The following is a 13020-nucleotide window of genomic DNA, read 5'->3' on the forward strand; positions in this document are numbered from 1 at the left end:
TTTGAATATCAAAAGTGTCGAAAATATTTACAAATAAAACAAAATTTTAATTTCTAGTTAGATGATAAGTTAAATCATTGATAAAAAGTAAAATTATACTGATTTATAAATATTTCTTAAGCACATAATATAGATAATCATAGAAACAAAATCCATGTTAACCTAGCGAAAGGAGTTAATTAAGCACCCAAACAAGTTGACCAAAGAAAGAATACAAGAATCAACTAGCTGCTCTTGCTATCTCATCGTAAGTTGTATAACTGATGTTCTTCAGCCTTTCCAAAAATATTTGGCCCAACAAACTGATTGCACTCGTCTACAACAAACCTAAAAGAGCATAATTTACACTTCAAATTTCTTTTAAACGATTACATACCCTATCCTTCTATGGTACAATTAGGGAGAAACTGAAGGGATCGTCTCCTGATAATCCCCAACGTCATTTAAACATGGTGGCTTAGCTGCTCCATAGTAGAAGAATGCCATTATTTTGGACAACTCGTCTGCACTTACAAATCCTGAAACAATCCAAAACTTAGGCCTCTAGGTTTCATTAACAAAACTTGCAATGTTTTCTCTTCGGTTTGCACTTACCCTTCTCACGGTATAAGATTTTCCCTGCTTTAGTGAAGATAATCTCTGGAAAGGCAGACACTTGAAGAGCAGAGACCAAGTTGCATTCAACAACAGCGTCAACAGCAACACACTGCCGTCAAAGACAGTACGTTTAAAATAACATTTGCTAAAGGTAGAGAGATGAGTAAAGTATTGTCAATAAATAGGAAAGGCTTACTCTTGGCGAAGGCAGATTGCAATTCCATATTATGTGTATAGCATTCTCCAGCTCCTTGCGAACTTTTTCATTTTCCTTTGGCCTAATTGAAGACAAATACATGACCCATCAAAATTTTCAAATTTCCGTCACATACAGATCAAGATCATCTTATGATTCATTTGTATTGTTAAACCACGGCAACCATAACGTTCAAGCATTATTCAAAGTTAACTGTTCACAATCCAAAGATCCTCCTATTCCCGACAAGTTAAACCAAGAAATCAAATATAGACACAAATCACAATAGTGTGTGAAACAACATAAGGTGGCATTTGGAGAGGAGCTGTCAGACTCTCCTCGTTGGTATTTTCTCTTTTCTGACATAATGATTTGTGTCGTTTGAGTAATAATAACCAATCGGTATTGGTCGATTAGATTAGTGAGATCCTCGCAATTATGTATTTTGAGTATGGAAGAAAGAATCATTTCAGGGGAGTAGAAGATCTCAGGAGTGGAAGAACAACCAGTGGAACTGCACAGTGTATGGAGGAAGGACTTAAGAAACTATAGGCGAAAATGCACCAAAGTATGCAGAAACAGGAAAAAAAAAAAAAAAACAGCTATTGCACCAACAGTATCACCATCTTCATATTATGGAGAAGAGGGGATATCTTTATTTCCACAATGGGGGCCAGTCCTGCCAGCTACTTCTACTAATCCTAAATTCTGCTTCTACACTATTTCTTGCAACCACATTCTGTTTTTTACTTCGCCAAGTAACTAGATTTCCTCCAACAAAGGAGCAAAAACGGTGCTACCTGCCCAACCAGCACCAGTGTACAGTCCAACATTTAGGTGATCATGTTTTTTAAACAAGGAATTACGGAATAGTGTTACTCAGATGTATTCTGATTTGGGCAGTCGGTCACAAGTGTTTAAGTTGAATCTTAAAATAGGTGCTATACGACAAGGAGGCAACTCCATGACACAATACTCACTCCCTAAAAAGGGCAAGACCTTGATCTCTTTGATACATATGAGTGGAAGTCTATAGAAGAACAAAAGCATTACAGAAAAACTATAGAAGTTGGTCGTATTTCCAAAATTCCTTACCGGCCTCAATGTTGAGTTTGATGAGGTTAGAGGTAGGATACTTGGGAAAACTACTCTTCCATCAATTAATAATGTTTCGGTTGAAGAGTGTTTCAATTTTGGACATCGTTCTCTTTGGCATAATCTTTGATTATGTTTGATTGAAGTCATAGATTATTTTGGGTTGAAGATTGTTAGAATTCATGGGCTTGGCCTTTGGGGTGTTTATGGAAAAAGCTACTTATGGAAAGACTTACCATAAACATTTTTTCCTTTTTTATATCTTTGTGTATTATATTTAATCTCTTTCATTGTACCCTTGTAAATCATCGGAAATAATAAAATTAACAATATCATGGCTTTTCTCCCTGTTCTCAGGTTTCCAACGTAAGTCTCGTTTTTGTGTTTATTGCTTTCAATAAAGATAACTAAGAAATAGTAGTGCAAACCGGTTGTTTGCCAAGCTTTTTCAAATCAATTTGATGTTGAGACCTAAGATTAATGTTGGAAGGAGAGTTAGCTCTTGGTGATGATGTTCTCAAAGGCTTTGTTAAGTCCTTGGAAGCTAACCCACGGTTGATTTGGTCTACTATTGTTAAAGATCCTTCAGATTGGTTTTGGTTTGAAAGGAATCAGCGTATCCCTCATAATTAAGCAATTGGCTTGATGGGGTGATTCTGTCTTCACTAGCCTCACAGCAAGATATCTCTTGATTGAAAAGCCTTATTCTGCTCGGATTTTTCTTTTTTTGGCTTGTCTTCTTGGTCGATTAAGCATGATTGCTTGTATCGTTGTTAATCTTGTTTTGATATTTGTTATCAGTTGGTCGTATTAGAATTTGTTGAGGGTGTTTCAGGGGTAGGTTCGTTGCTGTTTCTTGTGTTTTGTTGCTCTTTGTACTTCACTGTTGTACTTTGAGGCGGGGGTCCAATTGAGGGTTTTTATAGGGCCTATAGGGGTTTCAGCCTCATTATCTAGGGGGAAGAATTTGGTGAAGTTGAGGCTAAAAGAGGATTTCCAGGTCTCTCGAATTTGATGGTGTTTTGTTTCTTTTTTAATTTCTTGCTTTTCAAAATCTTGTTTATGTTACCAAGGATTTCTTGTTAATATTGTGGACTTGCTAGATAATTGTTTATCGTAATATAAGAATCGCAGGGCTGTTACCAGTACATTTCGGGGTTTTTGGAAGTGAGGGTGGATACCAAACAAGATCCTTGCATTGGATCATAGGTTCAGAATTAATAAAAATATATATATAATAGAGATAAATGTCAATCAAAAACATGAAAACAAATTTTCCCCACACAAGATACTGATGCCTTCCAAGAGCATACCTTTTGTAGCGATTATGTACAAAAATGATTAGTGGACTAATATCTTTGAACACAGCCTCCTCCCATTCAGAAATTGTTATGTCCTTAATTGGCCGAATGTAGTTGTCATCTTGCCAAACTATTTCATTATCAGTGTCATCTTTATCATCATCAAATTTATTGTCTTTTTTCTTATTCTTGATGGTGATCTTATCAAAAAACTGACCCAAGTTGAAACCCCAACCATCTGCATCCTCAGGCCAATCAGGATCCTCCTCTTCCACAACAAGAGGATACTCAGCGAGAAGTTTTTGCATCTTTCTTTTCCTTTCCATGTTGTCTATCTCCTCCTCAACATTGGGGTTCATATCAATCACTTTCCTAATCTTCTCCCTCCATTCCTGTCTCTCTTCAGCATCCATAGGCTCAGCGTCTAGCTGCTTTGCTGAAGAAGAATCATCTTCCTCATCTGAGTCCATACCTGCTTGTCCTTTCTTCTTCTTTCCATCACCAGGCTTAATTGACCCTGCGGTTCTATAGGCCCTTAGAGTGCTGCTTCTAAAACAACTACCCTACAGATAATAACATGAAGCGCTTCACAGTTAGTCTCCCCAAGTAACAAGAAAGAAGCACTGAGGGTGACTTGGGCATACATTTTAGTTAAAACCCATTTCTTCCTAAAAATATTGTTTATTTACATTCTTTCAAAGTGATTTAATTACAAGTACGTTGTTGCACCATTTCTAAAAACAACTCTACAAATGTCAAATTACCATGGAGCGAATTCGGAATGATTCCCAGTTATAAAAGTATATGGATTAGAGAATGACATTACCCGGAAAGGAAACTTCATGAAAGAGATGGATGAAGGATAGGAAGACTCCAAGGTCCAAGAAGAGAGAAGATTGGTGGTATGGGAACTGGTTGACACAAATAAAGCGCCCCCTTCAAATTTGCAATTTGAGGAAGGCAAAGCCAGAGACAGTAAACCCAGTGTATGTTGCAGCGCCATTTCTACAAGAATGCACAAATTAGGACTTCAACTATTGCTTCAGAATAAAAATATAATATAACAAAATACAGAGAGATAGAACTAATAAGTATAGAGAAGAAAGGAGAAGCGAAAAGCGTTTATTGATTCAGAGGAGAGAAAAATAAGAGAAACTAACCATGAATTGAATACCAAGCTCAAATAGTCATTTGAAACCCCTCCACACCCAGAAACTAAAGCCCCAGAAATCTCCAAAATATTTCCCTTCTCTCTCCCGTCCCGTCCCATCTTCTTCTCATATCGAGTTATCAAATTGCCGATTTTTTTTTTCTTTTTCATTTTTTATTATTTAGTTAGTGATATTGAGAAAGTTAGACTTTACTTACCCACCGTAATAAATCAACGATAATCTAAGTACATTTGATTATATCGGTTGTTTATTTGATCGTATTGGTTGTTTATTATTTTGAACTTGCGTTGATTGGATATTTGTTCCTCTCTCTATGAGAGAATGGGGCATGTTTGCTAAATTTTATGAACCAAAAACTCATCTAAAAGTTCTTGCTGGACTTTGTGAAGTTAGACTTGGATTAATCTATAGACCTAACTCTTGACATAACTAATTAGATTTGGACTAAATTAAGCTTGTTTTGGTTCAATTAGTCTTTAACTCACACAATAATATCAAATTGGACTAAGGCTAATTATAATAGGTAGCAATTTTTAGAATAATTATTAAGTATGTAGTAATATTTTAAAAAAATTGCAAATATAGCAAAGTCTATCAGTGATAAAGTTCTATCGTTGATAGACTCTTATGGTTTATCAGTGATAGACCAACATTTGCTATATGGTCTATCAGTGATAGACTCCTATCAATGATAGATTTTGACAGATTTTGTTATATTTGCAATTTTTTTAAAATATTGTTATATACTTAATTATTTTGAATATAATTGTTACATTTGCAACTATCCCTTAATTTTATTTAATCCAATGGTCAAAATCAAAAAACATTTCATCATGAGGATTTGTCGATTTGTGTTTGCTAGAATTGGCGACTAGGCTAGGTTCATACAATAAAAGGTGCATAATCCTATTTAAGCATTGCTAACTACAAAAAATCAACGTTTTGAGTACAATTTTTCCTCTCTCTTGCCCAGGTGTAAGCGAAGAGAGAGGTTTCCTAGGTAAATCAGAGTCAAACTCAAAATTATTGATTTTGGGGAACTAATCATGCATTATGTGCGATGGAGTAACAAGACGAGCATGGCATCAGGATGTTATGGAATGTGAACTCGTGTACATTGGCAATGGTATGTAGGAATATCTAAATAATTAAGTGTAAAGTAAGGCAACCAATGTGTCGAGGGATACAAAGCATTTGTTAACTTCAAATATAAGGCGAGCAACCTCTCGGTGTTGTTGTCACACTTTCGCTTTTCGGGATCCAAACACTTGAAATTAAAAGATGATTTATATATAATTCTTCTGAATTAATTAAACGCAACCTATCCTACATTAAGATGAGCAACCTCTCGGTGCCTTCACCACACACACTCACATTTCTTATGTGTATGCTAACGATAAGTTCGACAACAAGAATGTATTGCTACATTCCTCCCGGCTAAATCTAGGTCATACACATCAAGTGACAACAGTTAATACTTTATTCTTCTCAAATAGAATGAGGCATTTATGGTTGCATTTAACTTAATAAGATAAACAACAAAGACATACAGATTCTCTGGCATTAACTATCTCTTACATTTTTACCCTATCTTACTTAGACGTTAATAGTTATGAAAGATAAATAGATGGGAGAATGGAAGTTGAAATAATAAATTACATTCAAACTTAATGTTTTAGGCCTTTCGGCCATGGAGTTCAAATTACAAATTTACAAAAATTACGAATGAAAGTATAAAAATGTGTGTCGAGCCGCCGCATACTCATTGGCTCTGCTTTTTGCTTATACACTGAGGGAAAGCGGAGGGGGGGATCTCTCATCTCTATTCTAAGCTTTCACCTAAAACAAAGAAAGAGAAATGGAAGTTGGAAGTGAGCTTACTTTTCGGTAGAATTCACACACTGTTATTGGAGATGTATCCTTCTATTTATAAGGAGAGGATTGACATGATGTGTGACGCCCCAAAATTTGGATTTTAATTTATTATCTTAAGTGTAGTTATTGAAATTTTGGATGTTTTGAATTAAGTGATTTATGAACATTTGATTTTATTAGACATCAAGAAAATATCTAATGGTGATATTTATTTGGAAAAAAGATTGAGGTGATTGGTTGATTTTGATTTTTATAATGGAGATTGTTGGGTTTAAATAAGAAAGAGATTAATTTCTCTTTAAAAGGACCATTGGGACCCGTGCAAACCACCATCCCCTTCGTTGAGAAAGGAAAGAAAAAAAAACCCTAGCCTCCGCATCGCCGCCGCCGTCAGCCGATCACACAGCCCTAGTCACTGCCACCCGCGCCTACCCAGCCAATCGCGCAGCCGAGCGAAACGCCCGTCGACCCGCGCTTCCAGTCGCCCATCCTCCGCAAATCGAAACCCGACTCGCGTCTCCTCCGCCTGAAAGCCATCGCCGAGCGATCGTGTTTCGTCTCCACCGTCGCCCAAACTCGAAAACTCGACCCGCGTGTCTGCGACTCCAATACCGCGTGAAGTCGACCCGACCCGCGTCCCTTCTTCGCGACTCGAGCTGTGCCCGCACCCATCCACGTCGAGCCGCATGCACGTTGCGCCTGCGCCGTAGCCGAGCCGCACGCCCGCGTGAGCCGCGCGCTCCCCTGTTGAGCCCGCCGTCTGTCGCAATCCGCGCCTGCGTCTTAGTCGAGCCGCTTCACCTCCAGCCGAGCCGCCGTCGGTTTTCCCCTCTCCAGCCGAGCCAGTTGAGGCGCCAAGCTCATTTTAACCCTATTTTGACCCATATTTTTTGGTAAGCCTCGGTAGGTTTGATTTGGTTCTAGTCTATCCAGCTAAGGTTTATTTTGACCCTAACTAAGTTAATTGTTGGATTAAATTGACTATAGTTAATTGAAAGGCGAGCTGGGAAATTGTCCAATTAAGTCCAAACCGAGTTCGACCTTGATCTTGGGTAAGTCACTTCAAATGAATTTTGGACCTAAATTCTTTGAGGGTTAAATTATTAAATTGTGGTTTTCTAACCATTTAGGGCTTTCGCTGCTTGGGGAGCGTGATTTTACTGCTAGGACCCATTGAGCAACCTCCAGGTAAGAGATTCTCCTACTAGACCTCCGAATTACGTTACAGAGACCGCATGTATGAATATATGGTTACGTACGATTGATAGCTAAGTATATAACTCGAGGTTATTAAGAGAGAGACTGATATTGAAATTGTGCTTACCGGTTGACTTTATGGTTAGCGTGATTAGTACGTCGACGATATCGCCTTCGCCCTAATGACATAGTTTTTGTGGTTGAGAAGGACGCGATATGATATGTTATGGTTTGATATGTTATGGCATGATTTGACGTAATTATGACATGTTATGATAGGTTATGATGTGATTGATGAGATGTTGTGTACATGCTATGGGTAGGGTGTATGTTAGCTTCTTATTAGAGTCGTACCCACATGGGTGTCCTTCGGGATCACCACTATTATGACACAGACATGATGAAGAGATCCGACGGGGTCGCTCACGCTTATGACTGCGTATTCCGACGGGATTACCAGTCTGACATTGACATTGACATAGACATGATGTGAGTGATCCGACGGGACCACTCACCGCCCGATTGTCTTAGGTGTCCCCTTAGGTTCACCAAAGACTAGCTTATTCCTATGGGATCACAGATTGCACGAATTCGGGGACGTGCCAGTTCAGGGGTACTACTCTTCAGGACTCTAATAGGAAGTTAACAGGCATCTAGTGGGACTAGTAGTGAGTCCCTTACTGAGTATTTTATACTCACTCTTTCCATTTCCATTTTTCAGGCAGAGGTAGAGGTAAGGGCAAGGGCAAGCTGGCGAGCGACCAGAAGTGACGTGGCGAGCCATAAGGATCTTATGCTTCCGCTTCACGAGATAGTTCAGACCTTAATGTTTGCATTTTAGTTCATTCTTTATTTATCATTTTATCTCTTTAAAATTTAGATAGGACCCAAGTTAGGATTTTATTTTTATGTTTGTCTCTAATCACATTTGTCCATGCTTTTAGATGAAAATTTGAGGTTTTTGTTTTATTTTATTTTTTTTTCCAAACTTTACAAATTTATTTATCTTTCAAATTAGTAATGGTTTCGACTTAGTATACGGAGTTGGGTCGTTACATGATGTGTCACAAGTATGAGTTTTATTAATTCTATGTAAAGGCTACTTCACGTCGTAGACATCACATTCGTTCTTTTCTGACATTCTTGACAACTATTTTGTCCACTAGCGATGTAGAATGTCTAACTTTATTCTTCTGATCGCCTTTTTGGTCGTATGCCTCCTCGTCCTGTTGTACGTTTGTCGGCTACTCCTCTCTTTTTCGCCTAGAATTCTACATTTGGACATGAAAAACTCGATAGACAAGCATAAAGCTTTTTTGTAACTTATAGCTTGTAACTGGGTTATTTTATTTATTTAACTACGCGCTTTCTTCTGTTTTCATGTATTGAGACTTCATCATTCTACCTAAAATGCTATAATAACGTGTATTTCTACAAGTTATCAGACTCCCAAATTTAGAATAATGCTTGTTCCCTAGCATCGCTCCATAATCCTAAAATTACATTCCTTCCACAAATTACGCCAAACTTCTCATAATGTGGTTCAAAATCATCTGCATTCTAAACAAGTCATTCTTTTCTTGCATACTTCCATCATAAAAATATTTAGTTCCTGAACACGGCAATCTTAAGTCGCAAAACACTCTCGTTCATTTTCATAAAATATTATTTTCAAATTTTAGAAATGAATTTTGTTCTGAAAATTCTTGGTTCCTTTAGGCGATAAAATTTATTATTCAGTTACATTTCGTGTTGAGCGAAAAATCATTGGTATTCTATGAATCATTTCCTCTTATTAACTATAACTCTTACAGTCGCCTACTTACTTTACTTTGAAAATTTTAAAGCTTTGCTCCTTATTTTATTTTTTATTTTTTGTTGAGAGGCGATAACATTGGAGTTGTTATTTCAAGGGGTTTTCTAAAAAAATATAACAAATCAATAAAATATTTACGTCGTATAGAACGATTCTGAAAATGAAAAAACCCACGATGGTAGATACAAAATGTCCCAGTCAACACGTAATTAATCGTCCACACACGTGCGTGGCTCTTGAACGATCGTGTATAGTCATAATATGTGATCATGTAGTTTTTTTTTAATGATGAGAAAAAGGCTTCAAATTTAACATTAACCATGCTAAACAATCGTGTTGATCATGAAAAACGATCGTGTAGTCCAATGTAAATGATTCTTAAAAACTTCAAATCTAACGATTGTGTTAACAATGCTAAACGATTATGTTGACTATGGTAAACGATCATTTAGATCATATCAACACGATCATGTAGATCTTTCTAAAAGAGGGGAAAAAGAAAGAGAAATGACGAATTGTTTGCAATATTCAAGGGAAAATTTGAAAATTATGAAAATATTTTACTAGTTTCAAGTGACGAATTGTTTGTTATATTTATGTAAATTATCCTTATTTCAATTGAACTTTAATGAAAGAATAAGCTTTAAAAAGAAATGTCAAAAGAGGTTTTTTTTTTTTTTTTTTATTTTTCAAACGTTTTAACTTGAACCTCGCACACCCCCAATTGCTGAAAAGTGAATGATAAAACAAATTTAGAAAAATTTAGAAAAAATTCAATTTATATTGCTAAATGCTACGTGTTATTCCTATTTATATCGAAATCATGCTTCATTATTACAAGTTATCAAAATGATTTATAAAAAAAATTTAAATATCTAAAATTCAAATAAGGATTCGAACTAGGCCAATTAGATTAATCGAGATTTATAATTAAAATATTAATTAGTTAATTATTTAGGTAAATTTTCATAAATATAACAAACTACTAAAATATTTACGTTTCGTGTCACAAATCCTATAAAATTAGCAATTTTAAATATTCTATTCCGTCTTTCTTCTCCCCTTCATTGTGATTTTTTTTCTATCGTCTTTCTTGTTTTCCTCATCTTTTTTTACGTCGTTTAGATTTGGTTAAAAATTGTGTATAAAGAATATTGAAAAAAAATTGTTTAGATAAAGTAGCCAAATCTAAACGATCGTGTAAAAAAAATAAACGATCGTGTACGAAAAGAATTTAAAAAAGTCGTTTAGCCAAATCTAAACAATTGTGTACCAAAAAAAACTTGAAAAAAATAAACGAATGTGTACCAAAAGAATCTTGAAAATTTTCGTTTAGCCAAATCTAAACGATCCTGTAACCAAATTAAATGATCGTGTAATCAAATTAAATGATAGAATTAAAAAAATAAATCGTTTAGATTTGGCTGATTTGGCTATCGACCAAATCTAAACGACCGTGTACCAAGCAATAGCAAAATCTAAAGCAAACAATAGTCAAATCTAAACGATCGTGTACCAAATATATTACACACGTTGTTGACGGCGTGATTGATGGGACATTTTTTTGTATTTTTCATTGTGGACCTGTAGACTTTTTCCGTTTGCGGAATTGTTGTATATAGTGTAAATATTTTGCCGCTTTGTTATATTTTTTTAAAAGACTTCAATTATTTATTTATATAATTAAAATTGGAAAATCTTTTTAATTAAATAGGAAAATAGGAAAATCAAATAACAAAAGTCAAAGTGTTGACTTTAGTAAAGTGGATTTCTCCAAACTTAGTTGGATTAGTGACTAAGGTATTTGACTGTGTGTGTTGCTAAGGTCACATAATTCTACCAATCCCATAAACAAAGACAAGATTAAAATGACGATTATTTATGCAGAGAGTTTTTTTGTGATTAAAGATGGATGAACATTAAAATTGCTTTGCGTTCTTGACACTCTACGCAAAAACTCACTGAGTTTTAGTCTCACAACCATGTTTTAAGCTTTGAGGATAGTAGAACTTTTTTTGTAGTTGTTTACCCAGCTTGTTAGTGATCGATTTTAACAATAAATTTGTGGTTAATTTGAGCATCTAAAGGTTAAGTACATTAAATTCTATTTTTGGAGTTTTGATAAAACGTATTTAATCCTTCAAATTGGTGTAATTAGGTTGATGCTAGATGCCATTGTTTCTGTTATCTGCTTTATTCCTCTTTTAATATTGACATATTTTTAAATTAAACTCTATTTCAAACCCACTACTAATTTAATTAATTAGTAAAATATATTAAAATATTCCATATTAATTAATGGAATTCATTACATGAGTTCATTGATTTGTAAAATTGAATTATATATATATATATATATATATATTTATTATAGTTAAATATCTTAGTTAAATATTTAATAGATTTAATTATGTTAAATTAATATCAATTAATTTTAATTTAGGAGAATTATTATACACTATAAATATGTTTTATAATTGAAAATACTTATAGAATATAGCAAAATTTCAAATTCTATTAGTGATAAATATTAATAGACTTCCATGTCTATCAATATCAATTATAGATACTAAAGTAAAATATGAAATTTCACTATATTTGATAAATATTTTGGTTAGTTTTACTGTATTTAAAAAAGTTACATTAATTAATTATCTGTGAAATTTTGTGTAGTCATAATAGGATTCTATTGATCGATCAATCATAGTGGGCTTAAATCGTAAATATAATTGGATTGATTATTATTGGGTTTACTAAAAATTACCGATATGTTATATGTACTTGTACCTTCACTTTTACCATTTGGCCTTAATGATAATGGTAACGGTAATAGTAAATTGTGATAAATTCATAATTTATTGTAACATCAATGATAAAGATAATGAGTCCCACGTAATTCTCAAATACAATCAAAATGAGCATGCTCCATTTCTCAATCAGATTGGACTTTTGGTTATAGACTTGGAAGGGAACCTCATTTTATTATGATTACAAAATAAGATAAACAACCAACATAATCAATTAGGACTACCTTTTTAGATTACTATTGATAGATCACATTTCACTATGTAAATGTTGGTTATACTCAAAATAAAATGTAAACGAATAAGGGGGAAAAGAGACCACCCACCTTTTTGTAAGGGCATAAAATATAATTTATCTATGAGATGCTTGAGAATACTGTATTCTCATGTTCAACTTAGAAACCTTGTACCAAACAGTTTTAACAAAAGCCTTTACAAATTTGATGCATGATTACATTTTAGATCTTAATACAATTCACTCCAGAGTTAGCTTCATCAAAGGTAATCGATCCAATGAATCAATTTATCATTAAACCTAAAACAAAATTTGAAAAAGACAATACCAAAAGGTGGAATAAATAAGGTTTGGATATCATTAATTTGAATTTTCAAAAGCAATACACGTCAGTATAAAGACCAAAGGGACTTCCAAGCACTTTAAAGTCATTAAAAACCAATAAATAAAAATTGCAGATGTAGGAAATTGAAAAGGAATTGCACATCAGTTAAGAGTATAAAATACAAAACAAGAAATGTATGAAAATGCTCCAAGCTTGATGAGGACATTTGGCAAGATTTAATATCATGAATTGAGGACTAAAATCAAAATCATTGGTTGAAACTGTACTAAGGAGTTTAAGGGTAGGTCAAGATGACTTTGATTCAGATTGAGGTTGAGAAGCAGCGGTAGAGACCACATTGACTAGAGTCTAAACATACTAGGAGACAATGAGATAGACCTTTAGAG

At 34.5% G+C, this 13020-nt stretch overlaps 1 protein-coding gene across 1 annotated transcript; it reads right to left on the bottom strand.

Annotated features, from left to right (window-relative positions):
• Window positions 1–212: 212 nt before the first annotated feature.
• On the bottom strand, window positions 213–4515 carry LOC103485750 (thioredoxin-like fold domain-containing protein MRL7L, chloroplastic). Its single transcript, XM_008443444.3, has 6 exons — window positions 4350–4515; window positions 4016–4194; window positions 3202–3752; window positions 794–875; window positions 595–706; window positions 213–518 (listed from the first exon to the last, which is right to left on the bottom strand). Exons 2-6 carry the CDS (start codon window positions 4190–4192, stop codon window positions 397–399), a joined length of 1044 nt encoding a protein of 347 aa, XP_008441666.1. The 5' UTR covers window positions 4193–4194; window positions 4350–4515; the 3' UTR covers window positions 213–396.
• Window positions 4516–13020: the final 8505 nt, after the last annotated feature.

The sequence above is a fragment of the Cucumis melo genome, chromosome 5, assembly GCF_025177605.1.
Source record: "Cucumis melo cultivar AY chromosome 5, USDA_Cmelo_AY_1.0, whole genome shotgun sequence".
NCBI classification, from domain to species: Eukaryota; Viridiplantae; Streptophyta; class Magnoliopsida; order Cucurbitales; family Cucurbitaceae; genus Cucumis; species Cucumis melo.